Below are 27,960 nucleotides of genomic sequence, written 5' to 3' on the forward strand. Positions count from 1 at the left end.
CGCTCCGGTTCGCCCCGTCGGGTGCGGTCGACGCCGTCGGGGGTGCCCCGTGGGCCGGCGACGGCGGGATGCGGGCGGTGGCGGCGGTGCTGGCGGCGGCGCTGGCGGTGGGGGCAGCCCTGCCCCGCCCGGGGCTGCTGCCGCACGGTCCGGCCCGCGGCGATGTGCGGCTGCGGCCCGGCGACGACGAGAGCTCTCCCGGGGTGCCGCTCCGCCCTGCCCCGCGCCTCTACGGCCGCGCTGCCCGCCGCCTCTACGTGAGTCCCGGCTGGCCCGGCCGTTCTTACCCCCCGGACCCCTTCCTCCTCTCTATCATCTCCCTCTGCCCTCCATCTTCTCACACTTCCCATCCCTATACCTCCCTCCTTCTATCCCTCCTTGCCTCTCCAACTTCCATGCCCCTGGCCCACCACCTCTCCTTCTTCTCATCTCTTCACCGCTCTGTCTTTCCATCCCTCCTCCCGCTCACCCCCTTCCTCCCCAGCCTGGACATCCATCTCCCCTTGCTGCTTCTCCCCACCCTTCCATGTGTGTCTTTGCTGCCTCCACCACCGCACGTGACTTTCCTCCATGAATCCCTTTTCTCCATCCATTTCCCCCCTCCATCGCGCTCCTGCCACCTCATGCCCGGTGTCTCTGGCTGCAGAGGAACAAGACGGCTTTCTCTTTTGCAGCTGTTCCCCGTGGCTGCAGCTGGGGCAGCCCCTGAGCTGCAGCTCTCTGGGGGATGGAAAAGCCGGGGGTCTTTGTTTTCTCCCTGGGTGGATGGGGCCACGCGGCCTCAGCGCCCTCAGCCCTGTGCCCTGCTCCAGCAGGGATGGAGGGACAGGCAGGGAGACAGTGGCTGAGGCGCCTCTGCTGCTCCTGAGCACCCTGCACTGCTCTCTCTGCAGGTGGGGACCAACGGGGTCATCTCCACCCAGGATTTCCCCAGGGAGACGCAGTACGTGGATGATGACTTCCCCACAGACTTCCCTGTCATTGCTCCCTTCCTGGCCGACCTCGACACCTCCGGAGACAGAGGGAACATCTACTATCGGCAAGACAACTCTCCGGATGTGCTGGACCAGGCTGTGGGCTATATCCAGGCTGGGTTCCCCCATACCACCGGTTCCTTCGTGCCCACCAATGCATTTATCGCCACCTGGGAGGATGTGGGCGCCTACCAGGAGCTGTCACAGGACACCGAGCCCTCCAGGAAGGTGAGCTCAATAAGCTGAGGTTGGACACCCATCCTTACATGTCATGGCAGGATAAGTCTTCCTTGTGTAGCACCCAAAACGCTCAGTCACATTTTTCTGGGCAGCTGGATGGTGGATCCAGCCTTGGATGAACACTGGGGAGGACATGGAGTTTTTCCTCTCTGTTCAGAGCTGCAGCGGTGGTGGATCTGTCAGCTTTGCTGATGGGCAGAAGAGGTTTAGAGGTTGCCTTCAACTCCATGGTTGAAACTGCTCAGGCTTTTCCCTGTTTACAGTGCCGGTGGCTCTGGATTTGCAGGGCAGGTTGGGCCAGGGGCAGCTGGTGGTTCATCCGTATTGCTTCTGGTGGCTTGGGGCTGGTCCCTCCTTCTGCCTGCAGGTTGATAACACTGCTGGTGAGGAACCAGCTTCAGAGTTTCCACCGTGAGTTGATTTTGTGTCTGGAACACAAGCTCGTGTGTGTTCAGCAGGTCAGGAGGTGACCTGTGCTCTCCTCTCATGGGCTGATAAACCTCTTGGTGGGTGGACCTCCAGCGCTGCCTTTCCCCAGAAACCCTGGAGCTGCTGCTGGGGCATGAACTGTCACCTTAGGCTGATGACGCGCTGAGGAGGTGACGGTGACGCTCTGCCGGCAGGATGGGCTTTTGAAACAAGCTGAATGTGAAGAGCTGCAAGAGGAAAACTCCTGCGATGAGCACCCAGAGCTGTGCTATGGGTGATGGGCTCTCGCTGCTTTGGGCTGAACTCAAAGCCCATCAACAGCCATCGCATCCCCACCAGCCACCAGGAGCTGTCCCTGCCACCATCCCCCCCTGCTCCGGGGCCCTTTGGTAGCGGGTTGCTGAGAGTGAAGCCAAGCAGGGAAGAAAACGAGGTTTGGAAGGAAACAACACACATTTTTTCCTCTAATTTAAAACTTGGGAAAGCAGCTGAAGAGATGCCATCAGGGGCCTCGCAGCGACCTTGCAGCCATCAAAAATGCAGCCTCCTCTTCTCTTCCTGATTGTTGTTTTTCCTCTCTGAGAATTTGGTTCGGGTTTTAAAAGGAAACTGGTCTTGCTTGGAAACAAGGAAAGGGAAGGCTTCATTCAAGACCCACTGAAATGCAGCTTGTGCCCATGCTTTGCTGAATCCCCTCTTAGCTAAAAAAGCTAAAAATCTGCTAAAAAGGTCCCCCCAAACCACTTTTTTCTTACCCAACATGCTATTTATTGAAAAGCTGCCTTCCTGCTGCTCAGAACCAGGACTGACCTCAAAGCCTGTACTTCCTGCCTTGGAAAGTAGCCACTCATCCTTTTTTGAGCATCACAAGCAGAAACCTCGGTTAAGCCTGGGGTGTTAGAGGCTCCCCCATCCTCTTCCTTGGAGACATAGGCCCATGGAATGGTTAGGGTTGGAAAGGACCTTAAGATCATGCTCCTACTCCCTGCAGTGACGCTTCCCAGGGCTGCGGGAGCAGGGCAAGAGCTGACCCCTCTTCTGCAGGAGCAGAACTTGCCCTTTGGGCTGGAATTTGCCCTTTGCAGCTCTTTGCTGTGAGCAGTCAGCCACAAACCAGGGCCTGACCTCCCTGTCTTTGCCCTGCATCCCACAGTGCCAGAATATCAGAGTCACCCCCTGGTTCCCCCCTTGCTGCCCACCACAAGGCAAAATGAGCCCTGCAGCTGCCGCTGCAATTTGGCTGCGTGGGGGAGGAATCCAGCCCCAAGGGGGGGTTTGTCCCCCCCAGCTCTTGGCCGCCTTTGCACGGGGTCTCTGAATGCCCAAGTGTGTGACACACACAACAAGGCTCTTTATATCCTGCGGGGCTGCCAGGAAACCTTGCGATGCCCTGGGGGCCCCACACCCCAAAACTGGGGCTGGTGCTGCAGGGTTGGGCTGGGGGGTGATGTGGGGGGAGCCCCCACTCCCATACCTGCTGCTCTGGGGATGAAAATGGGATTTTAATCATTTTTCCTTTACTCAGGCGCATTCCCTGCTTGCTGCTCCCTGCAGCTCATGGGGAAGGGCTGCTGCTGCTACGTGCTTATATTTATTGATTCAGAGAGCAGGACCGATGTGGAGTGGGGGGTTGGTCCAAATGCTGTAAGCATTGGTTTCCCCTCATTTGGGGTGACCACGATGTGGCTCATGAGGGTTGTGCTCACTGCAGCCTGCCCACCCATGGGTTATTGCCATGGTCCTGCTTCCTGGCACAGCCCCACTCGGGGCTGGCGTGGCCCCAAGGCTCGCAGGGCTGGCACGGCAGGCAGGCAGTGTGCCTATAGCGGGATGTATGGGTGTGGGGAAGGCGGGAGCACATGCATGTTTTTTCCTGAGGAAACCAAGCTAAAATTGTTCTCGGGGGAAGCGGGGGGCGGGATGCAGGTTTTCCTCTGGTGCTGATGGGATGGAGAGGGGCTGCTGGTGTCAGGGGCAGGATGGGAGCAAGGAAGCTGCAGTGCACCAGCCTGGTGCATGGGTTACATGGCTAGGGATGCTTCTGGGCATCATGGTACAGGGCTGTCACCTCCCTGGTGACAGCTCCAAGGGACACCCCTGCACTGATGCAGCTGAGAAGGGGTGCCCTGGCTGTGTCATGGGCTCTTATGGAGGACAATAAGCATCCTTCCCAAGCACATTGCACGGGGGTTTGGCCATCCACAAGCAGCCCTGCTCCTGCCCTTGCTCAGGAGATCTCTCTGCAGGCTGATAAAGGGCTCTTTTGGGACACTTGTATGCAATGTGGTGTGTGGGGAACTGGCTTTCACATCCCTGGTCCCCTCCCCTGTGTCAGTCCTCTGCTGGCATCCTGCCCCTCCCTGACGTCTGTCTGTCCTGCTGTCCCTTTGGCAGCTCAACACCTTCCAGGCAGCCATAGCCTACAATGATGAGGACACCTATGCCATCTTCCTCTACCCTGAGGGCGGCCTCCAGTTCCTGGGGACGCGGCCCAAGGAGTCGTACAACGTCCAGCTGGAGCTGCCGGCCAGGGTGGGCTTCAGCTGGGGGGACGGCGATGACCCAAAGAGGGATGGGCTCTTCCACAGCCTGGCCAGCAGCGAGCCGGCTCTGTGGAACCTGGAGCGGTGCGTGGTGTCCGGGGGCCGTGTGGGGTGGGCAGGGGGACTGGGGTCACCTTCTCCCAGCCCTCAGAAGGAGGGAAGCAATCTGGGATGATGGGCTGAGGTGGGGAGCTCAGCTCCATGGGCACAGAAGCTTTCTGGGAGCTCTGCTTGTGATCCCCGGAGGGGTGGTGTGGGGCAGGGCCGGTACCTTTGGGGTGGGTTTTCCACCATGGCTGTGATGGATGTCTGTGTGCTGCTGTTCTGCAGGGAGAGCAACACAGGGGTACCAGGCGTGTGGGTCTTCCACGTGGGCAGTGTGGCACCGCTGGAGCATGTGGAGCCAGGAGCTGCGCCTGTACGTCATGCATCCAGCAGTGCCGACTACACCCGCACTCTCTACAGCCGTGCCGACCACTACAGCCGTGCTGACCACACATCCATGGAGCTGCCGGCACAGCACAGCTCGGACACCCTGCATCCTGACCATGGACCCCCTGCTCCCGCACTGCAGGGCATTGTCCCTAAGGGGCTGCCTGCATCCCTGGGGCAGGAGCGGAGCCGCCGGCTGCACTCCAATGTGGATGGCAGTGCCCAGCAGAGCTACTCTGCCAACCCCTCTTCTTACAGCTCTGGGCATCACGGTGTCGGTGTGGAGGAAGACATGCATTTTAACCCTGATGGTGAGTGGCCACAGCCCCTCTGACGACTGAGTTGGGACATCTCATGGCGGGTGGCTCCCTAAACAAGGCCTCTTTGCTGCAAGCTCATCTCTTCCCAAGCAGCTGGGGCTGGAGCTAGGCACTGCCACTCCAAAGCTGCTGCCCTTCCAGCTCCTTTCCTCCCAGCCAAATCCTGCTGCCAAGGGGCTGCCGGAGCCACATATCCCTGCTGCCATACACCCTGCCTGCTGGGTTTGCTGCTGCTCTGCCCCACATTGTAAGGAGGGGAGCTTGGAGCACAGAAAGCTCAGGGGACAGGTCCCAGCACGGGGCCAGGGCTGGCCCTGTGCCCCCACCACTGCTGAGTGGGCTGCAGAGCCCCTGCGGCGTGTGCCTGCAGGCTGCTGTCTCCCAGAAATAAGCAGGAACTCGATCTCCTGCCTTCTGTCAGAGCTGCCTGAAATCAGGCAACAGGTTCAAACCCCTCAGCCTTCCCTGTGCATCCCGGGAAGCTTTTTTGGGAGTCACCAGCTGGCCTGTCTCCCAACAGTGTTGACGGTGGTTTTGGGTTAAAGAGGCAAGGTGCCTACCCCCTATGAGGGGTGGCTTTGTCACCATGTCCCCAACCCTTTCCCCTTGGCCCCAGTGTTCACCTACAGCGCAGCCAGCAGAGAGACATGTGCCCAGCACCACGGGCGCTGCTCCCCTCACGCCTTCTGCACTGACTACGCCACCGGTGTCTGCTGCCACTGCCGGGCCACCTACTATGGCAATGGCCGGCAGTGCCTGCCTGAAGGTACGTGGGGCAGTGGTGGGGACGGGCATCCCGTGCCAGGGTGGCCACTGCCAGGGGTGCCCATCTCCCTACCCAGGGGCTGTGCATCGCCTCAACGGGAAGGTGAGCGGGAGCCTGACGGTGGGACGGGCGTCCGTCCGCTTCCAGGACGTCGACCTGCACGCATACATCGTGGGCAGCGATGGCCGAACCTACACGGCCATCAGTGGGGTGCCCCAGCCCGCTGCCCGCGCCCTCCTGCCCCTCCTGCCCATCGGCGGGCTCTTCGCATGGCTCTTCGCCCTGGAGGAACCCGGCTCTGAGAATGGCTTCAGCATCACTGGTGAGCGGGGACCCGGGATGCACCGTGGAGTCCATTTGCTTTGGGGAACGTGGCTTGTGATGGGGTGGGTTGCTCAGATGTGGGGTGATGTGTGGCGTGAGGCAGGTATTGAGAGGTGTGGGTTCGGGGCAGCCCCATGGCTCCTCCGATCACCTCCTCAGGCTCAGGTGGCAGTCACCTCCCTGCTGTGAGCCCTCACGGGTGTGCCAGAGGAACAGGGAAGCTTTGGGCATGTATTCCCTAAAAATCCTACATCTGAATGCTGCCTGTTCCCTTTTCCTGTTCAGGTGCCGAGTTCACCCAGAACCTGGAGGTGACCTTCTACCCTGGGGAGGAGACCGTCCACATCACTCAGACAGCCGAGGGCCTGGGGGCAGACAATTACTTAAGCCTTAAGACACACATCCAGGGCCAGGTGCCATTTCTCCAGGAGAACACTACTGTCCACATCGCTCCCTACAAGGAGCTCTACCACTACTCCAACTCAGGTAAGAGCCCGTGCTCAACCCCGGGTTTAGTTTCTCAGGCACCATCCCTGTGTGCCCAGCTTGGAGCAACCCAAAACCACCCCGTTCCCACTGCGGCTCCCAAAATCCAACAAGCATCTCTGCTGAAGCCTGCTCGCCCCCATACGATGGGGTTTCTCTTGCCACCCAGCAGCTGTGACATCCTCTGCTCAGCGGGAGTACGTCCTGGTTGCTGGCACCACCAACCAGACCTTGTCCTACCGCCTGCGGCAGAACATCACCTTTGCCGGCTGCCCGCACACCCGCCTGCTCGCCCGGCAGCGCCTGAGCGTGGCGCGCGCCTTCACCCTCTATGACAGCCAGGAGCACGTCCTGCGCTATGCACTCGCTGCCCGCATCGGCTCAGCAGGAGGTGAGCTCCATCACCCCCCACGGTGCTGACCCCAAGGTGCCAGCCGCTGCTCACTTTGCCCCTGAACAGCCAAAGGAGACCGGATTCTTTTGGCATTGGAAGCCTGCAGCCACAAGGGCTCTGCATGGGACAAGGGTGCTGTGGCAAAGCAGTGATGCCTGTGTCAGGGAGGAGTGGGTATCCCACGTCTCCCAGATCTTTTTCCTGCCCCACTAACACCCGCCTCCCCTGCAGACAATGCTGAGAATTCCCCAGTGAACCCCTGCCTTGACAGCACACACACGTGTGAGGCAACAGCACGCTGTCAGCCCGGCGCAGGGATGGAGTACACATGCGAGTGTGCGGCTGGCTACCGCAGTGATGGACGGGGTTGCCGAGGTGAGCGGGGCTGTGGGTGGGTGCAAGGGGTGGCTGGTGCATCCTGTCCCCCAGGGGACACTGTGATGGCCACTGCCATTTGGGGTGTCAGGAGGTGCCACAGCACCTGCAGTCTCAAGGGCTGCACCAAAGATACGGATGATTCATGGAGGGAAACTGAGGCAGGGTGATGGGAGGCTGCAGAGGACACTTGGGGAGTGTTGTGGGGATGGAGGAAGTGGCAGATGTGAGATGGGCAGCTTGGGGAAGGACATCCCACCCCAGGCCAGGAGCAGCCAGACCCCAAAATGAGGGTGTCTCACCACTGCTGGTGGTGTCTCCCCCTTTCTCTAGATGTGGATGAGTGTGCAGAGGGCCTGAACCAGTGCGGCCCCTTCACTGTCTGCCTGAATGGGCCAGGCAGCTACCGGTGTGAGTGCCACAGCGGGTACCGGCCGGCAGAGGACGGGCAGGGGTGTGTGTGTAAGTGCCAGCCCTGTGGTTTGGGGTTCCCCCACCCCTGTGCCCCATGGGCCTTGCCCCAGCCACCCTCACCTCCTGTCCCCGCAGTGCTGGCACCAGTGAGCAACCCCTGCGAAGATGGAAGCCACCCATGTGCGCCAGGGGACCGAGCACGGTGCCTGATCCGCGCTGGGGGCCAGCCCGCCTGCGAGTGCCTCCCTGGGTACACTGGTGATGGCATCAGCTGCTCCGGTACGGGGTGCAGGGGGGACTGCAGGGTGCCTGTACTGCACAGCTGCCAGGGTGCCCTGCTCCGGCTGATCCTCATCTTCCCCATGCACAGATGTGGATGAGTGTGCCGAAAACCCGTGTCACCCAGCTGCCGTCTGCTACAACACGCAGGGCTCCTTCTCCTGCCGATGCCATCCGGGCTATGAGGGCGATGGTTTCCAGTGCACTCATGGTAAGGCTGGCTGGCTGGCCCCATACACCCAGCTCTGCCCCAGGCAACTTCCTGTGTCCTCACTCTGCTGTTGCTTTGGCTGTCCCGGCATTGGAAGGGAGCACACAGCGGCTGACACCCTGCCAGCACGAGCGGCTGTACCCGCGGGAGGTGCCATCGGGACCCTCACCTGTGAGCAATGGGCATGTGCCCCAGTGTGACGAGCAGGGCCGGTACCGGCCCCTGCAGTGCCACAGCAGCACCGGGCACTGCTGGTGCGTGGATGCTGCGGGGCAGGAGATTGCAGGCACGCGGACGGCACCAGGCAGCACACCGCCTCGCTGTGGGACCCCAGGTCAGTGCTGCCACGTGGAGCTTGAGGGGGGGAGGGTTGGGTCCTTCCACACCTCGTTGGCATCCCAATGGGATGAGTGGGCACTCAGCTGGTGGGAAGCATCTCACAGCACTGGCTGCTGTTGTGCTTTGCAACAGAAGGTGTTGGGAAAGTGGTGGAACAGGAAGAGCCCTGCCTGTCCCTGCCCATCCCACATGGGTGCAGAACTTTGGCCCCAGCTACCTGTAGAGTGGGGACAGTGGGGCTGAAGAGAGAGGAGGTGACCCTCTGCTCAACCACTGAGCTGGGGGCTTCACTGATATGGCCTAGGTGTGGGTGCTGCTGAATGTGTGGTTGGGAACATCAGGGGGCTCTTGGGTCTTTAGGGCATCCTGGCCCATGGAGTTATATTAGCAGTGGCCATTGGGGCACCTCCTGTGTCATCTTGCGATGGAGATGACAGCCACAGGCTGGTGAGGGGGCTAGAGAAGGGCAGCCCCAGCACAAAGAGGGAGGCCAAATGGTGCCAGCAGAGCATCACCCAGCACCTGCAGGCATGGGAGAAGCAGGGCCAAACCCAGGTGCCAAGAGGGTGCAGGGGAGCTGCATGGCACCCCCTGAGCCTCGAGGGCTGTTTGCTGCCAGCAGAGTCCGTCCAGCAGCTGACCCCCTGTGAACACGCGCGGATGTACCCGCGGGAGGTGCCATCGGGACCCTCACCTGTGGGCAATGGGCATGTGCCCCAGTGTGACGAGGAGGGCCGGTACCGGCCCCTGCAGTGCCACAGCAGCACCGGGCACTGCTGGTGTGTGGATGCTGCGGGGCAGGAGATCGCAGGCACGCGGACGGCACCGGGCAGCACACCGCCCCGCTGTGGGACCCCAGGTCAGTGCTGCAGCGCCCCAACATGGAGGGGCACCCAGCAAGGAGAGGGGAACCAGGGCCTCTGGCAAAGCCCTGAGTCCCCCCAGGCTTGCACATGGGGTCCATCGCAGGGGGTGACTGTCGCCCTTCCTGTGCAGGGTCCACAGAGCGGCCCCCCACCATGTGTGAGCGCTGGCGGCAGAGCTTGCTGGAGCACTATGGGGGCAGTCCCCGCAGTGACCAGTATGTGCCACAGTGCGACGTGGAGGGCAACTTCACCCCGCTGCAGTGCCATGGGGACAGCGGGTACTGCTGGTGCGTGGACGAGAGCGGCAGGGAGATCCAGGGCACGCGCTCAGAGCCTGGCAGCACCCCGCCATGTAAGCACCCCAAACATGACACCCTCCCTCCCCTGACTTAGCAATGCACAGGCTCTCAGTGCTGCACCCCATTCCTGCTCAGGTACTGAGCCATGGGGCCAATGCTCCCTGAGCCATCTTTCTCCCTGTCCCCCCTGTTTATGTGCCAGGTCTCCCCAGTGTCGCACCGCCCAGTGTCCGGCCCTCGCCCCGGCCCGATGTGTCCCCACCGGCCACAGGGACGTTTCTGCTCTACGCTCAAGGACAGCAAATCGGCTACCTCCCGCTCAACGGCACGCAGCTGCAGAAGGAGGCGGCGAAGACCCTGCTCTCCCTGCACGTACAGTATCTCCAGCATCGGGTCCGGGGTGCAGGACCACCGGAGGCAGTTAGGAACAGGCTGATGTGTTTCACATCTCTCTGGACCACTTTTGTCTGCACTCTGATGGTCTGAGGCTGATTAAGGTTGATGTTGGTTTGTGGGACATCGGTCGTGCTGGCTGCTGTGGGAGGGAGTAGGAGTGCTCTCACCTCTTCCTCCAGTCATCCCCGAGCAGAGGGGCAGGTCACAGAAGTGGGGTGCCTGCACAGGGAAGGAGCATGGGCGCTTGCAGAGGTCCCTTGGCCTTTGGTCACCAGCCCCAGGCTGCCATCCACACATCTCTGCTGCAAAGTTGCCTTTTCTGTTCCTTGGACTCCTCTTGGAGCATGGCCATGTGCATCTCCATCCAAGCCAGACCAAGGGAGAGGAATGCTGGAAGCTGGGCCATGACCCTCCCTGCACCCTGGGGAACTGAAACACCTTGCCAAGCATTCCCTTTCCCCATCCTAAAGGTCATTCCTTGGGCTGGCTTCACTGTTGGAGCAATCTCTCCCTGAGCCAAAGGGTTTCAAACCCATCTGGATGTGGGTGTGTGCCTGCCACAGCTGGCCTAAGAACCTCTGCTGCAGCATTCAGCTGGGGGTGTGCAGTAGGAGCCCATCAGTGTTGGGTTTCCCAGGGAAAAGGGATCTGAAGTGTCATTCCCTATTGCTCCAGCTTGCAGAGCGCCCTGGGCAGCTCTTAGTGCTGGCTGGTGGGATAAGGATGAGGCTGTTGGCTGTGGTCCAGGCAGGATTTCACTCTGTGTCCCTCTCCCAACCCTGGCAGGGCTCCATCATGGTGGGGATCGACTATGACTGCCGGGAGAAGACTATCTATTGGACCGATGTGGCTGGACGAACCATAAGCCGGGCAAGTCTGGAGCCAGGTGCTGAACCAGAGACCATCATCAACTCAGGTGTGCTCCTATCACCCAAACCTGCCCAAAGCCACAGCAGAGGGTGCATGCCTGCCTGTGCCCATCACAGGTTTGGGGTCCCCCACTGCACCCTCACATCCCTTGGCTTTGGGTCAGGACGCTGTGATGGGTCCAGGAGCAGCTCTGACCATGCCCATCCCTCCGGCAGGACTCATCAGCCCCGAGGGGCTGGCAGTGGACCACCTGCGCCGAGCCATGTTCTGGACTGACAGTGGCCTGGATAAGATCGAGAGGGCCCGGCTGGACGGCTCTGAGCGGCGGGTGCTCTTTGACACAGACCTCGTCAATCCCCGGGCCATCGCGGTGGACCCTGTCCGAGGGTGAGCAGCAGCACACAGGGCTTTGCAAGGTGTAAGAGCTGGACACTCAGTGGGATGCCAAGGACCCATCCTACACTGCACACCCACAGGAGGGATTGGCTCTGTTCCCCACCCCCCCTTTCACTGAATAATTCAGGATCTGGCTAAACCTGCTGTTTCAGCATCAGGATGTGCATTATTTGTGAAAGCTTTGAAACACGCCTGATGTTCGAAAACAAGCTGTGCCTCTAGGGTGCTGTAGTGATACAAACTGTGCTACTCCTAAGACTTGCCCTCATGTAGGAGCTGCAGTTTGGGCCGTAAACATGTTTGACATTATTCTGGTTTTCTGTTAGAGATTTTTTCAAATCAAATAAAGATTTCAGGCACTGTTAAGGGGAAAACCTGGCCCCTCTTCAAGAGAGTCAGTAACAAAGAGAAAGCTCCTCATCTACGACTCCTGTTGTGTGTCTGATTGTTCATGGTGTACTTTTTTCCCAAGCAACCTTTACTGGACGGACTGGAATCGTGAGGCACCCAAAATTGAAACATCCACTGTCAATGGAGCCAACAGGAGGGTCCTGGTGAATAAGGATATTGGCTTGCCCAATGGCCTGACCTTCGACCCCTTCTCCAAGCTGCTCTGTTGGGCAGATGCAGGTAACTTCTTCACCCAGGATGGATCAGACTAAGACATATCAAGCCTCGAGGGGAAATCAAGCTATGTATAAGTGCAAGTAAGGGTAGGACAAGGAGGAACGGCTTTAAACTAAAAGAGGGGAGATTTAGGTTAGATATTAGGAAGAAGCTCTTCCCTGTGAGGGTGCTGAGGCAGTGGCACAGGGTGCCCAGAGCAGCTGTGGCTGCTCCATCCCTGGCACTGTTCAAGGCCAGGTTGGACAGGGCTTGGAGCAACCTGGTCTAGTGGAAGGTGTTCCTCCCTGTGAAAGAGGGCTGGAACTGGATGGTCTTTAAGGTCCTTTCCAACCCAAACCGTTCTGTAATCATGCGTATGTCTTATGTCTTCAGCATACTGCTACCTGTGGGCTTCTCTGCCCCCTTCCACTGTCCTGTCCAAAGGACTTTGTGTAACAGGGTTGGTGAAGCTCACAGCATAAGTTGCTTCTACACCCTTAGGCTGAAAAGCTGTTTCAAAATTCAGTGAATACAAAGAACATGCTTGGTGGGGTTATTTTTGTGGCCTGATAACTGTCCTGTGTTTGAAAAGGAACAAAGCATCTGGAGTGCACATTCCCTGATGGCACGGGTCGGCGTGTCATACAGAACAACCTCAACTACCCCTTCAGCATCATCAGTTACGCCAATCACTTCTACCATACGGACTGGAGACGGTAAGGAAAGAAAACCCCCTCCCTCCCACAGCTGGCAATGCTGAGGAGCATTTCCTAGGGCTCTGCTCCCCTAAGTGGCCAGCAGCCAGGCTCCACACTCCCTGCAGAGCTGTGCTAGCGAGCAGCTTGGAGGGCCTTTGAGCCAGAGTGGGGGGAAATGAAACATATCCCCAGCTTGCTCCCTGGTCACCAAGCCCTGGAACCTCACCAGAGCACTCTCAGTGTCCCCTGCAGTGCCACGTTCAGCAACACCCGCTTGTAAATCTCAGTGCAGAAGTTGTTTAGGAACAACCCCAGCTTCCCAGGAGGGACAGAAATAGTGGTTGGGATTGTTGCTTTTTTTTTTAAAGCTTGGCACATTTCTGAATCTAGATTAAGTCAAAGAAAATATTCTGTCCTCAGTTGTTCCCTTCCCCCCCCCCACCCAAGGCTTTCAGCATCAGGAACTCGCCTCTATTCCCACTCCAGCTGGAAGCTCTCAAAACTTTGATCCAACCATAGCAGATTACAACAAATGCTTAAGTGCTTGTCATGCCTGCAGGAGACTCTTCAGGGAGATAATCTCTCCTTGGAAGGCCATCTGTGTGACTGGATCACCAAAAAGAGACACTGAACAAACCAGATGTAGACTTTATGGGGGGAATTTATTTCCCCTTGTTCTGCAAGTGTTCAGACCAATCTTTTGAGCTGCCTCTGTTCCTAAACGTATATGGATGGGGGGAAAAAAACCAAGTTTCATAGGTGAGTAAAGCACTTCTCCCCCTTATCACTAGGGATGGTGTGATAGCTGTCGATAAGGAAACTGGCTCCTTTACCGATGAGTACCTTCCAGAGCAGCGATCACATCTCTATGGAATAACTGCAGTTTATCCCTACTGCCCTGGAGGTAAAACCTACCACAAAACCCACCCACCCTTGATTGTCTAACAAACAGCTGCTGTGTGCTTGATGTGCTAAAGATATCCATTTCTCTCTGCAGCAAGGAAATAGTAACTGCTATTTCGAGAAGCAACCATCTTTGCACCCGAAAGAACTTCAGACCCAGAAAACTGTCACTGCACACAACTAAGGGGGGAGAAACCCTTAACCAAGGCCAATGAAGCAACCTACTTTTCTACAAAAGATTACTTAGTGTTTTTTGAAGTGATACCTCAAGTCTTTACTACTGTATTTTTTTTTAAGTGGAAAACATCAATATATTACCAAAAAAATAAAAATGGTCCTGTGGATCTTAGGCAAGCAAACTTAAAATGTAGTTTCTTATTCAAATGATTTATTTTATTAGACAAAGAATGGATTCATTTTTTATAATCTGACCAACAGGTCCTTTTAGCCAAAAAAATAAGTGCCTATGGGGAGCTCTGGATGCAGTATTTGCTGGGTCTAAGTAATGTACAGCCCTGAAGACAGAGACCGTGTGTGCTCCAACAGTGTGCAGAACAGTTACGTGATGTGGCAAAGGCATTGAAGATTTTCCAGAAGACAACTCTGTGTTTTCACCACTGCCTCAATGCATGTCTTTTAGTATTTATATTAGAAGAATATGCTAGAATTGGTCTGTTCATGCTTGTTGGTTCTTCTAAGTGCCTTCATAGACCTACCCAATGTAGACCAATACATGTTCAGAAATACCATTTACAATGTAATGCTTCACTTTTTCTAGGTTACTACAACAATTGAATAAAATGGTTGGTTTAAGTTTCCCTTTGGATTTAGTTTTTAAGTATTTCAGTTGTAGGGCAGAGAGTGGAGAAGCAGCAAGCAAGCCAGAGGCAAGCTGTTCATATGGCAGGACCTCAACAAAAGAGGAATCTGCAGAGACTTAGTTTAACACTCCCATCTCAACACAAAGCCAAACACAATGAAAAAGAAAAAGGCGTATTTGCCAACTCAGAGCTATTCAGAACAATTTGTCTATTTTCCCCAACTTCATTTATTTAAAGAAAAATGATAATTCCTTAGAAGTCAGAATTCCATTTCCTGTTTTCGTTCAAAACAGTAAAATAATACCATTTCGAACTGCATGCCAGGGTTGTACAGAGCTGTATGTAGTTCCTAATTGTACTAAGTACGCAAGAGACTAAAAGCTGTTCTCTGTTCATCTCCCGACCTTCCCCAGCCTGTGGTCCGTCTTGGGATCAGCAATAATCGCCTGAACTGCTACAATTGCTTCATTAATTTTTGTTTGCAGCTCTCGGAGCTCCTCTATATGCAGCAGTCGGAGAATCTGAGCAGCTTCATTGAGAACAGCATCTGGGTGAGTCGCAGAAAGGGAAGTCGTATCAAGCATTTTCATCTGACATGAAGGACTTAAGAAAAGCTTAGTCAAAGTTAACGCTCTGCACTTCGTTCATGCTTGTAGTCTTTATACTTGGAAATAGGAAGCAACTTTCCCTTCTGCTAGAGAGGGACAGGGTGCTCTGCAAACCCTTGCTCAGCTCCCTGCAGCCCTCGCCACAGCCAAGTTCAGTCAGTATGAAACAATCCGAATAGTAATTTAGCTGTACAGGGGGCAAAAGTGAAGCCAGCCTAGAGGTGTCCCAGGTCATCTGGCTATTGCTTACAAAATAACCTATCAGGTCATACCAACTTGTACTGTTTAGGATTAAATTTGAGGTAGATTATGGAACTAAACCACAGGAAAGCAGCATAGGGGTCCTCTGCTGGTAGAAACACAATTTACACCAGTAGTGAGATGCATTCCTCCCACTTGCAAACGTGGCTGCCATTAAAAGCTGTTATTTAAACATTACTCTGAAACAACATATTCCACAGTTAAAGATTTATGCTTTTCTGTTCCAAAACAAAATGCTCAGGGGTGCTCGTAAATAACGAGCTGGAAGGGAACAATTCTTTCCACCACAGGGTTTTTTACTGTACACATTAGCTACATCTTTGACAGCAATATACTTTGTCAAAGGCAAACATCAGTATTTAGAAGTAACATGACGAGACTACTTAGAAGTAATATTAAGAGAATTGCTTACCTCCTGTGTCAAAACCAAGAATATGTTTCTCTAAAGCAACAGGCAAACCCTTCAAAAAGAAAAAGCATATTCAAGTACAATTAGAAACGTCATGCTGCATGTTTGGAAAATAAAATCAAGTGCTACAGTGGGTAGCTCTGGGGGCCACTTGAGTTTTGCTTATATAGATGTGTACGACAACTTTGAGAAGTCATCATGCTTGATTACACACAAGTGCCTTCGTGTCCCAAAACTTCAAACCCAGAGTATTTGTAAAGAAAAATCTTCATGCTTAATAATGCCCTGACTCGTCAAACAAACCCCATTGGATATAAGCTGCCCACATTCAATCCTTAAAAGGCCAACAGCAGTACTATGAGAGAACACCCAATCCAGCAACATCGCTACCCAGACAAACAAAAAGCATGCACAAACCAGGCTTTCTGAGGAGCTAGTGCCTTCAAACAGCTGCCAGCTTTCAAAGCACTGCCCGATTTGAAAGAACTATAAAAATACTCCGCAATCAAGTGAGTTTCTCAAGCAGTGAACTTGCAACCTCTATCAACATGCCCAGAAGCATTTTCTCAAGTGTTAAGCTTAGGAATAAAGCTAAATGTTCCATTTTCTAAACACTTGCTTTATTAAGACAGTACAAGGAAAAGTTTCGTTAGTGGTCATTTCCAAGTACTGCTCTCTTTCTTTCGCTCTCTCCAGCTGGAGAGGAGCAGTCATGTTGAACAATCACCATGTTATAACAAGCACATCAAATTAGAGTTCAACAATGCAAGCCTTATAATCTGCTTTTACTACCTCTGTAACTTTTATTTCCAACATTTGACTCTGAGCATTTGCCAAATGTCTTGCATTTGGCACAACAAAACATTCAAGTTCAGTACTATTAGTTTCTACAATGATGGGGTTCTAAACATTCTAAACTGAGGATTTATTTTAAAGGCTTTATAGACATGTAAAGAAAAAAATCTGAGTCGATCAAACACACACTAAATACAAAATAGTGACCATAAGTCATTGGAGTTACCCCATTTTCAAAGAGTGGTTCTTTTTCATGGCTTCTTCAATAAAATGGATGTTCAACTGCTATCTTAAAATCTAACCCACTTGTTGATAAGAACACCACTAATCACAGAACAGTCTGAGTTGAAGGAACCTTAAAGCTAATCCATTTCCAACCCTCCTGCCACAGGCAGGGACACCTCCCACTAGACCAGGTTGCTCCAACCTGGCCTTGAAGACTGCCAGGGACTGGGCAGCCACAGCTTCTCTGGGCAACCTCTGCCAGTGCCTCAGCACCCTCACAGGGAAGAACTTCTTCCTTTATAGCAAATCTAAATCTCTCCTCTGCTAGCTTAAAGCCATTCCCCCTTGTCCTGTCCCTACATGCCTCTGTCAAAAATCCCCTCTCCAAATTTCTTGTTCGCCCGTTTAAGCACTGGAAGCTGCTCGAAGGTCTCACCAGAGCCTTCTCTTCTCCAGGCTGAACAAGCCCAACTCTCTTAGCCTGTCAACATAGCAGAGGTGCTCCAGCCCTCAGGACATCTTCGTGGCCTCTGGATTCACCATTTTGGACAGATTCTTGCAATATCAGACTTCATACATAAATGTTTCAAGAAAATAATTTTAAACACAAGGCTACATATTCCTCCTTGCCACCCTGGTGTGTTCTCAAAGCCACACAAGCAGCAAAGCATTGATTCAGTCAGTTCTTTGTGAACGAATTCCCCAGGGCCACTACAGGTATCTCCAACACAGAGTGACCACAGTGCCACCTTCAGAGGTGGTCTTTTGTGACATCCTTAGGTTGAGAAATGAAGATCACCTTTAAATCTGTAACTACACAGACTGCTTAATTTCACAGCCACATTCCCCAAAAATTGAGTTTAAAAATGCTGCACAAAACACTTGCAATGGGCAAACCACCACAGCCACCTGCCCTGTAACTGAAGTGTCAACAGTAAAACCAGATTCTCTGAGGTGGCTTTCAGATTTCAGAGTTGGGGGGAGAAATTATCCACTTAGTTGTGTTTTCAAATATGCCTCAGGTATAGCCTTTGGGAGCATCCTTACAGTGATCCTGAAGGACATTTTTGTACCTGATACTACCTATGATACACTACAAGCCTGCCAGTATAAATCTGAATCCTGTCTAGACATGACAGTACATCGAAATACCAGCCATTCAAAATGTAATCTAAAAAAAAACAAAAAAACCCAAACCAAAAAACAAAACCCCAACCATATGTGTTTATGTCTTATCTTGAAATAAGTACCTTGACAACCAAACAAGATAAATCTCATTTTACTTGGTGCGTTTAAGCCATGAGCACAGCAGTTTAAGTTTCCTCACCAGAGTCCCCATATATATCCTTCAGTCAGAGAATATTTCTCAGTCTATTTTATCTTTTCCCCACTCTATCTTATATTGCCAGGCATGCTACTCATGACATTTTGTATATAAAGCCATCTGCCATGCTGCAGTCAGATATTTATCACCTGCTTCCAGTGGCAAGGCTTAATATACAAAGCGTCACTGGCTAGTATTTTGGCATTAACAAGCCAGCCAAAAGCATAAGAGAGGTTTATTTTTCCTCTCCTTTTATCCTGCAACCCAGCTATTCCCTGTGCTTTTAAGCAATTTTCTTCATTCATCGGCTACATTACAATGTTGATGATCGCTGCTGGCACACAAAGCTATTTTCCCACCTTCAATCCCTCGCCTTTTCTCCACCTCACTTGAAATTTAGCATTTCTAACGAGAATACACTCCCAGTGACACGTATCATAGTGACATATCAACCTAAGCCCTGACGACGCTCTGAACACCTATCAAATATGAACAATTCTTTGTCAAGAAAAAAATTCAATGCTCCTCAAAGCAGCTAGCTCTGCCAAACACAGAAAATCCCATTCTGATCCCTGCATGTCAGCTGTGCAGCTATGTAAACAGCAAATAAAAGCAGCTTTTTATTCACATTTGTTATCAAACGTAAAATTAACAGAGCAATCTCAGCTGCTTTCATATTTTCCTGCTCGTTTAACATTTTTATGGGTATACAAAACCAAAGCTTTGATGTTCCAATGCTTCTGGAAATTTCTGCACTACAACTTGGAGCACCTGGGATTGCTACTTAGTACGTAAGCAATATTATGGCAATAAATAAAGCATGAACTGTTCTGAGCAGCTGCTAGAAAAGATGAAGGGATCTGCGCTCTTTGATGAGATCCAGGTTCTTTAGCAGGGACGTTTCTAAACATACACCTGCACAGCAAGAGAGGCCACCTTCCCTGCTGCACCCAAGAACTAATGCAGCAGCTGCTGTGCCATATGACAGAGGGAAAAGCTGGAAAACTGGGATGTTTAAGAAATGACAGTCTGAAAAACCACAGCCATCATCTAGAACATCCTGCTTGTGGTTAGAAAATAACTCTGTGAAATCAGAGGTTTAAGTGCATAAGTTTCTTTCCTCCCCTCTTTTTGGGGAAGAGCAGGAGGAAGGAGTTGGACGTGCAACATTCCATCCCTCAAACGCATACAAGGTGTACATATGAGGCAAAACACTCCACATAAGGAATGTTTCAACCCGTTTATGCAGCCAGTGCTGCTGATTCTGAGGAAAAGCTGGATCATACATTTGTTTGCATGCTGCCAGCCTGCTGCACTGAACAGTAAGGGTAATCCTCTAGCAAGTAACTAGGCAGGGAACTGCTAGTTACTGATATATCAGATCAGTATACCTTTTTGTATCCAACTGAAACAAGAAAAGCTTTGCAAACTACTCTGCATAATCCTCTTGGTCTTTCCGAATCAGGATGGTAAAGATAAAGCAAAGTTCCACCATCATCCTAAACAAAGTGTTTAAACAGAATTGGTTTTGACTGAGATGACAGACGTTTATGCTTACACTTCCTCCCTCGACATGGAACAATTGGCACTAGACTCATGCAGTGTATATACGAACCTCCTTGGACTGACTGGCCTTCGCTATGGCGTCCTGCGTCAAGCGCTCTTGAACCAAAATGCGAATTGCCTAGGAAAAACATTGAAGGTGAGAGTCATTTATTTGTGTCTTGATGCATTTCTCTGCAATTCCAAGGGAAACATTATAACCCAGCATCACCTCAAACCTGCCATTCTGTGAACAACTTCTTGGAAAACTCTTTCAGACCTTAAACGTTTTCAAACAGCACTATACTTCGCAAGTAATATCTTACACAGGTGTCGTTTATTTAGCTGTGGGAAGGAGCTTAACCAAGAGACAAGGGCATCACACTATTCATTTCAGCCACTGCTGGGCCAAAACCTGCAAGGTACTAGGGACAGTCATAAAGCTTGTGTATTTTAGAACGGAGAATAGGAGGCTCAGGGAAGACCTTATTGCTCTCTACAACTATCTGGAAGGAGGTTGTAGGGAGGTGAGGGTTGGTCTCTTCTCACAAGTAACAAGCGATCAGATGAGAGGAAATGGCCTTAAGTTGTGCCAGATAAGGTTTAGGTTGGATATTAGGAAAAATGTCTTCACCAAAAGGGTTTTTAAGCCCTGGAACAGGCTGCCCAGGGAAGTGGTGGAGTCACCAGTCCTGGAGGGATTTAAGAGGTGTAGATGTGGCACTTAGGGACATGGTTTAGTGGTGGACTTGGCAGTGCTGGGTTAATGGTTCAACTTGATTACCTTAATGGTCTTTTCCAACCTCAATGATTCTGTGACTACAGAATGAGCTAATCACAATCCCAAAGCAGCAGCACCATCCTTATTGTTCCAAGAACACACACCTTTAATGCTGCAGCAACACAGCTTCTTCAGGAAGCAAATCCTGCTATCAGCATCTTTTAGCAGGTGCTGAACTATCTTCCATATGCAGAGGAACCTGGAGCAAGGCTACACACCCAGGTTTTTAAAAAGACTGAGAGCAGAAAGGAATTATTTTTAGACACAGGAACAAGAACAGCCTTGATTTTAACAATCTTGCTGCTCATCTGTTTCTACTGGCTCCAGTACATAGCATGAAATCGTATCGGAGCTATCAGTTACTGAAACCTACAGCTGTAAATGTCTCTAAAAATAACTGAAGGAATATCATGCAGGCAGACTTCCACCAGAAGAACTGGGTCTGTCAAACACATTCCTCAAACTTTGCCTGATGAGTAGCCAAATGTGACAGAAGCAGTCTTACTGCTTCATGTTTTTCTCCCAAGATTTCTCCTGGTTCTGGTCATGATTAAAGTTGAAATGATACTAGAAAGATGTCACTGAATACTTCCAGAAATCTTTCTAACTGAAGGTGAGTAGCCTGGACAAGAGTGATTTGATGAGGAGTTTAACTTTAAATTCCAGCAGTGAAACTAGACCCTGTGTAAGAATTTTGAGGGCCTTTTGCATTAGAAAAGGATATCCAACTGTGTTACACAGATGCCTTCTGATGAACTTCCCAGATTTAAATTAATAAAATGGGAGTCCGATAACTCTTTGCCCACTCTGGTCAAGGTCTGATAGATCTGTGGTATGCTTGCACCAGCTGGCCTCCCTGAACATCCACTCCCCAGTGTCCCCAGTCCCCTGAACAGGGATCATAAATTCTCTGCAAATATGTTTACTGTGGTATGAAATTTAAAAGGTTTCACTGTCACATCCTAATACCATCAAACCCTGAAAACTAGCACTGCTATTGGCCCTGTAACATGAACTGCTATTGCAAAAATCCATTCTCACTGAAATTAAAAGCAAGAAAATTTCAGGCTGGTGGTTTTGCTCAACCACTTGTGTCTGAGAAAAGTGAGACTAGAAATGTAGCAACAGTGACAGAAATGTAGACAGCAGAAACCCCATTCTGGTCACTTGAAGCTGCTAGTACCAAATTAGATGGTACTAGATGGTCCTACCCAGATACAGTTTGTTAACCTTGAGACAATCCTGTCAGACCACCTGAAGGAACTCTGTCTAATAAGGGCTGAGCTCATGCTGCAGATCCCCAATTTCACCATTCACAGGGTCTCTTCTCTAACTGATACCCCTTTTCACTGATTTTTGCAGTGGTTTAGGTCTGGAGTTTTTTTGGTAGGGGGTTAATATATGAGGTCTCCACCACTCTTCAAAGATTGATGAAGGGTTCAAAGGCTAGTTTGGGAAAGCAAAGGAGTATACCAGACTGAAGAGAATGAGAAAGTGATTGATGGGATAACTGCAGGCTGTCATTTCATTAAGAAACCAGGCTAGGGTGGTAACACTGTTAAGTATACCTCTTACAGACTTACACACACTACATAAACTTCACTACTGACGGCATTTAGTTTCTCAAAAAAGAATTCAGAAATTATCACAGGTGCTGTAACAAATGGATCTTATTGTTTTTTCAGTGAAATGAGTTTATTTTGGTGCCAAACAAAACTCATCTTATTTCCATATTATGGCAGGATCAAGTAGGAACTCAGGATTGCTAGTTTCAGTAAATTCAGTACTTCAAAAACACAGTACAGGTTCTATCCAAAATTTACAGCTAACTATGGAGTTCCACCAGTAAGTTACAAATTTTCTCAGTCATAAAAAAGATGCTTTAGAAAATTAATTAGCCTATTTACCACATTTAAAAGCCATGACCAGTTGTCAAATTAAACTGACTTCAGTAATGACAGAATCAACAGTTCATAGGACAAAAAGAGGAGGAGGAAGCTTTTAACTTGGTTACTCCCTAGGATGTTTGCAGCCTTTGCATCAGTCAGCTTCTATGTCTTCAAGTTTCAGTTAACTGCTAGCACTAGAATACAATCTTCTCCTTTGAGCATGTTCCTCAACACTTCTGAGGATCATTAAAAACACAAAAAATACTTCAAATTTGGAACAACAGTTCTCAGTGCTGGAACTCCAGTAACTCAGCTACAAATGAACTGCTTACCAAGATAATTATCCATTAATTTCCATGATTTATACTGTGTTCTTGTATGCTTGAACAGACACATACAGGATGAGTTTTACTTTCTATTTCTGCTTCAAAAGTCATAATTTAACTCTGCACCACAAGCTATTACAGATGTATACGCCACTGGGGAAAAGAAGGAAGAAAGGAGGTATAAAACTGTGAAACTTACCTTAAGCATTACCAAGTAATCATCATGTCGCTGAATTTGAAGGAGATTAGCTAAAGCCATCACTCCAGCCTTGAAATCGGGATTATTCACTGTAAAAATAATCATTATTAGAAATATGAACTGGATTAACTGGCTCCAAAAGGCAGAATTGGCTTCCTGACTCCCTGGTATGGGACTGTTCTCAAGGATGGGTAAAGCCATAAATAAACAGCAGTGAGCAACAACTTAAGTCTAGCTACAAAGCAATCAAAGTGTGCACCAGGCTTCATAATCATGTTGCAGAAAAACATCCAAACACAAGCAGCATTGTTTTCAACACCAAACACACTGCGTACATTCTAGTGTACAATAAACTGGTGTTAAGTCTTTGAAAATAAAGCAAATTATACAAAGAAAGATATTCTTTTCTCTGTAACTTTCTCCCACTGCAAAGAACTGTGCTGGGTGAGGGTAGGACCAATTCCTAGCTGTCTTTTTGTAGAAGGAGCAATGGGAGAAGACATGGGGGATTTTGGGCTAATTTTAGTCATTATTTTCCCCCACTTCCATTATTGTGAATGCGCCTGGCAGTCAAAATAGACTGATGAGAGGTACAGCTGGGGAAGACCACGCCAACATGTAGTATGTTGACAGTATTAAAATAGTCTGCCATCACATTTCCTTAGTTTTGTTTGTTTTAAAGATCTATTACAGTCTATAGCCAAAAGGAATCTTGCTATTTCACCCTAACCTGAAGCAAACACTCATTGTTTCTACAGCTCTCTGCAAAGCTGTTAAGGTAAACACCCTTCAGCTGCTTCCTCACTGCCTGAGAAGAGCCCTCCCAACTTAATCATATCTAATCAAGTGTCTAGGCACCTCATACTGCTGGGAAAGATTCTCCCCTTAGCCCTTCTCCTTCTTTCCCAACAGAAGAAGCTCTGCATCAGTGCAGTAGGACTCACATGGAGCAGTTCCTCTTCCCTTAAGCAGGAACACAGGCAAGTGGAAACAAGTAACTCTCAAAACACTGTTCACAGAGAGGCAGTTTCAGCCAGCAGTCAAAGAACATATGAACTCTGCATTCCTAAAGCTTTAAATGGGGCTTTAAAGAATTGTATCTATCAAAGTATGAGAAGAACACCACATAGGCCATGGAACACATGATGTACCCATATGGTAGGTTGCTGCACACTTACCATCCAAGTTAATCAACGGTTCTGCAGTTTTTGCTGTATTATCAGTATTTTTAGCACCATCTGGGGTAGAATCCTTATACTTATCAGCTGTTAAATTAAGAAGCAAACATGAGCACCATTAGAACTAATGACAAAAATAACTAGTTATAAGTTTAGTACCGAGCTGTAGTTTGCTACAGCTGTTTTTTTGAGGTGTGGTAATTGCCCAGGAGCCTTCTGGGCTCATACACTGACATTCTGTAGTTCCCTACTAATGTGTCCAAAGGCTGCCATTCTAATGAGCTACCCCAACAGCTCCCATATGCAGAAAGCTTGTGTGCTATCCAAGAGCAGCAGTAAAGCAGGCTCCACACTTATGCAGGACATTCTGCTCTTGATTAAGGGTCTTCCTACAGCCTCTATCACAGAAGGAGGAGCAAGCTGCACTGACAATTCTACCACTTGGAAAATCCATCATTCCAACTAGCATTGGCCCTCTGCCTCAATCAGCAGTGTATGGAGGGCTCAAGAGTTACAGACTGAAGCTGGTTCTCATCAGTGAATACAGCATTTCCAGTGAAGGCATTGTTTTATAGACTGCAGCATTCATTACAACGCACACAGGGGTTTTCCAAGACCTCCTGGCTCCTCCATCTTTACGTAACCCTGAGTCAAAGGGAGCTTGCTTTCTCCATCAATGAAGGAATGAGAAACAGTTCTACAGATTGCAGGTACTTAGATCCCATCCCTGTCCTAAGCAGAGTTCAGCCCTGTCCAAGGAATTACAGGTAATGGAAAACAGTACTTTGGCTGTTATTATGTTTGCCACCAGTAATTACCTTTTTATCTGCACTCTCACTATAAGAAAATAAGCTGCTGCTGACTGTTGAGATTTAACTCAATCTCTTCATAACCTTGCCTTACTTCCCAAGGGTTCTGCATCTACTCCCTGTAAAACAAGGGTCTAAGAATAACCTATTTGAATAAATGTAGTACTACAGAAAATGCATTTAATACACTTTAGAGTAAGTTCTCATAAAGGCAATCCCATAGGAAAAAGGATATAAATATATACAATGGGTTTTGCTATATCCAGAAATAAAGTATTAAATGCAAGTACACTACTGCCCTGTCCACAGGAGTAGTAGTTCACATCTGAACATGGTGCAAAACCAAGCAAATGGAATCATATTTTCTTTTAAAAAAACAACATATACTTTTGACATTGTGTTAATCTGACAAATACTTCCCCAAATTGAACATAAAAACCCCGCTTCCCTATCATTTTGAAGTATTAAATTCACTCATACCATTATCTCCATACTCGAGCCTAACTGCTAAGCCGAGCAGCCAGTCCACTGTTTCTTGTCGCTCTTGTATTTTGAAAGGACAGTTTACATCTTTCATATACTAAGGAGCAGAAAGAAGAGAAAACAAATAGCTGTTATGGACCTGCATGAATTAGGGAGTAGCACAGAACTGTTCTGTCAATAGTCACTTTCTCACAGACCTTACAGTGGTTAACAAGAAGCAACATTGTGAAATGTCCTGCTGCAGCATCCCATCTATCTCACATGTCTGAGCACTTCAATCCACCAATAGCTCAAATCTGCCATTCAGTGGCACCTGCTTTTTAATGAATGTTACTCATTGTCAGACAGCAACCAGAGAAACCAACATGCCCCTTTCTTTGCTATCTGTTCATGTTACACAGCAAGTGGAGGGAAAAGAAAGTACAGAGAACAAATCACAGCAAAAACGTACCATCTAAAGCAGGAAGCAGGAATGACGCTACCTAAGGCTGTCACAATTTTGATATAAGAGGATTCTAGAGGCAGCAGAAGTCATTTTTCCCTTCTTACGGACTGTGTACAACAGAAGAGCAAAACGTGGCTGGGACACTGTCCTTCTGAATCCAGAACACAGGACTCAGCCCAAACTGCTACCAAGACTAACAAAATCTAGGATTCAGAAACATTCTGCTGTGCCCCTTGGCTGGAAGGAGAGAAGTGCCCCATAGCCTCTACTTTGGCAGCACAGAGGGAAAGGTCATCAGGGGTTGGAGAGCATTAGCAGGCAGGGACCCCCAGGCAGGCACACAGAGGAGAGTTTGGCCAAGCCAGGAAAGATACCACTGATACCACAACAGTGCCAGCTGCCAGTAATTCTAACAGCATGTACACTTATGCATGTGATATTAAAACACTTTAGGCTCCTCTCTGCAAAGCACAAGCACTGTAACTCCAATCTTCCTGGGCAATGAGCAAAACACGCAGTTCCAGGGTTAGAAAAAAGTGAGATGAATGAGCCCTGGGCATTACTGAGTAGCACTTCCAGCTCCTTGCAGGGCTGCCTTGAGAGAAAGCAAAGAGAAGCAAGAGGGAATGCTCAATGACCCTTAAGGAGATCACTCACTGCTTGCCACACTGACTGCTTAGCAGAGGAAAACCATTTATCTGAAATAACAAGAGGTGTAGAGATCAGCAGCTGTAGCTTTCTTGAGCAGCTTTCTTGCACAGGCTTGCAATGTCTACAAATACTTTAGCCTAATCCATTTTGGTACATAAGAATCATTAATGTAGAAAAGCTGTTTATTTGTAGTCAATCTTTCTACTTCAAAAACTGAATCAAATCAGGCAAAAAAATATAATCATTAGAATGGATACTCCACCTACTGCCAAACAAAGCTGAACGAAAACTCTGTACAAAAAGTTCTACCGTCTTAACTCCTACAGTTTGGTTTTAATAATACATTTAAATTCCTAGAAATGCAAAAGTTCAGAGACAGAACAGAGTCACTTACATTCCACAACTACAGCAGCTGTTAACCGTCATTTATATCATCATTTGGAATCACGTTTGAAACAATTAAATACCTTTTCAAATGATTTGGGCCAGTCCTCGCTGTGTATGTTTCTCAGGTTCCCTCGGTCTTCAATCTTGTAGTGTCTGATTTTCTGGTCTTCCAGCCAGACAATAAAATTTCTGAATTCCGTTTCATCTGTTGGAGAAGTAAACAAAACAAAACTTAACCAATACCTTAAAGGCAAGAACAAGCCCTTAAGTGTTGATCTGGTTCATAACAATACTGATGCCCCAGAGCACTTCCATATTTTACCATTAATATACACATATATATACATCTAACACTGAAATCATGTACTCCAGGATAACCTCTGATCAAAACTCAACAGTAATTGTTTCTTATTTTTCAAGTCCATTCTAATTGGCTATGACTGACTAACTACGCTAAAAGGCATCAGCCAACACATTGTTTTTATTGGGAATGTAGTTATAGCTTAAATGAAGGAAAGGTGAAACTGATAAACTCGGTTCCTAACGCTGTTATATGTACCAGTAACCCCACCCTGAGCTGACGGAGCTTTCTGTGCGACTCCTGACCCTTACATCACATAAACTAAGGCTCCCCACAGAAGCAGACTAAGAACAGCAGCAACATCGTCTACCCTGCATTGCAAGTCTCCTTCCGCTCCACCCGCGAACAAGGCTCGAAGACACCCAAACTGCGCGCACCACGATAATGCCTGGGGTTCCCGGCTTTTCCGGCCTAAACTCGGGATTTTTCCCTGATCACTATGCTGCGGCTGAACTCTGCGCGCAGAGCGGTGCGCTACGGCTCGGAGCCCAGCAGACCCTCCCGGCGTCCACCTCCCTTCCTCGCTCCCCCTCCACGGGGAACATGGAGACACCGCGAAGGTGAGGGCCGGAGGTTTCCCCCGAGTTGAGGCGAGGGGATACCAATAGAAAGGACGAGCCGCCTCAGCAATGCCGGGCCTCGGAGAGTGGCTCTGGGGCAGGGGGAGCCGGGTCCGTGCTGGCTCGGAGAGCCTCGGAGAGCGGCGAGAAGGGAGGGCTGGGGAGGAAGTCACGGCGCCCCGAAGCCCGGCCGCCGCCCCTCACCCCTGCAGTTGAAGCCGGTCGGGTTGTGGTAGTCGAGGGCAGAGAGCTTACGGCGGAACATGGCGGCACCGGCGCCTCCGCTGACAGCCGGGCCCTACCGCGCGCCGCGCTCAGTCCGGGCCCACGGACCGTACAGGAAGGA

General features: G+C 50.2%; 2 protein-coding genes across 7 annotated transcripts; one reads left to right on the plus strand and one right to left on the minus strand.

The window, feature by feature from the left end:
- NID2 (nidogen 2) lies at window positions 1-14,378 on the plus strand. Of its 6 annotated transcripts, none has more exons than XM_061369177.1 (22): window positions 1-257; window positions 894-1,202; window positions 4,038-4,270; window positions 4,517-4,929; window positions 5,555-5,704; window positions 5,781-6,026; window positions 6,314-6,514; window positions 6,684-6,905; window positions 7,140-7,283; window positions 7,617-7,745; window positions 7,833-7,976; window positions 8,068-8,187; window positions 8,285-8,521; window positions 9,149-9,385; window positions 9,523-9,744; window positions 9,894-10,063; window positions 10,874-11,003; window positions 11,173-11,344; window positions 11,826-11,983; window positions 12,552-12,675; window positions 13,449-13,561; window positions 13,655-14,378. In XM_061369177.1, exons 1-22 carry the CDS (start codon window positions 69-71, stop codon window positions 13,663-13,665), a joined length of 4,074 nt encoding a protein of 1,357 aa, XP_061225161.1. In that variant the 5' UTR covers window positions 1-68; the 3' UTR covers window positions 13,666-14,378. The 6 variants fall into 6 exon arrangements, with proteins under 6 accessions (XP_061225161.1, XP_061225162.1, XP_061225164.1 ...); XM_061369178.1 differs by having other exon boundaries at window positions 6,687-6,905; window positions 9,146-9,385; XM_061369176.1 differs by having other exon boundaries at window positions 54-257; window positions 9,146-9,385.
- On the minus strand, window positions 13,932-27,960 carry RTRAF (RNA transcription, translation and transport factor). Its single transcript, XM_061369189.1, has 8 exons — window positions 27,819-27,960; window positions 26,774-26,898; window positions 25,208-25,307; window positions 23,919-24,005; window positions 22,741-22,829; window positions 19,619-19,687; window positions 15,663-15,711; window positions 13,932-14,928 (listed from the first exon to the last, which is right to left on the minus strand). Exons 1-8 carry the CDS (start codon window positions 27,877-27,879, stop codon window positions 14,774-14,776), a joined length of 735 nt encoding a protein of 244 aa, XP_061225173.1. The 5' UTR covers window positions 27,880-27,960; the 3' UTR covers window positions 13,932-14,773.

This window comes from Neopsephotus bourkii, unplaced genomic scaffold (assembly GCF_033783945.1).
Source record: "Neopsephotus bourkii isolate Nb327-2 ecotype Australia unplaced genomic scaffold, CSIRO-AGI_Nbou_v1 NB_1477, whole genome shotgun sequence".
Lineage (NCBI taxonomy): Eukaryota > Metazoa > Chordata > Aves > Psittaciformes > Psittacidae > Neopsephotus > Neopsephotus bourkii.

Coding starts and splice junctions, on each gene's coding strand:
- NID2 (XM_061369176.1), top strand. CDS start 69: ATGCGGGCGGTGGCGGCGGTGCTGGCGGCGGCGCTGGCGGTGGGGGCA. Junction 6,027..6,313: donor GAATGGCTTCAGCATCACTG/GTGAGCGGGGAC, acceptor TTTCCTGTTCAG/GTGCCGAGTTCACCCAGAAC. Junction 9,386..9,522: donor GCCCCGCTGTGGGACCCCAG/GTCAGTGCTGCA, acceptor CTTCCTGTGCAG/GGTCCACAGAGCGGCCCCCC.
- RTRAF (XM_061369189.1), bottom strand. CDS start 27,879: ATGTTCCGCCGTAAGCTCTCTGCCCTCGACTACCACAACCCGACCGGC. Junction 25,308..26,773: donor GGCCCAAATCATTTGAAAAG/GTATTTAATTGT, acceptor TCTGCTCCTTAG/TATATGAAAGATGTAAACTG. Junction 22,830..23,918: donor ACCGTTGATTAACTTGGATG/GTAAGTGTGCAG, acceptor TTATTTTTACAG/TGAATAATCCCGATTTCAAG.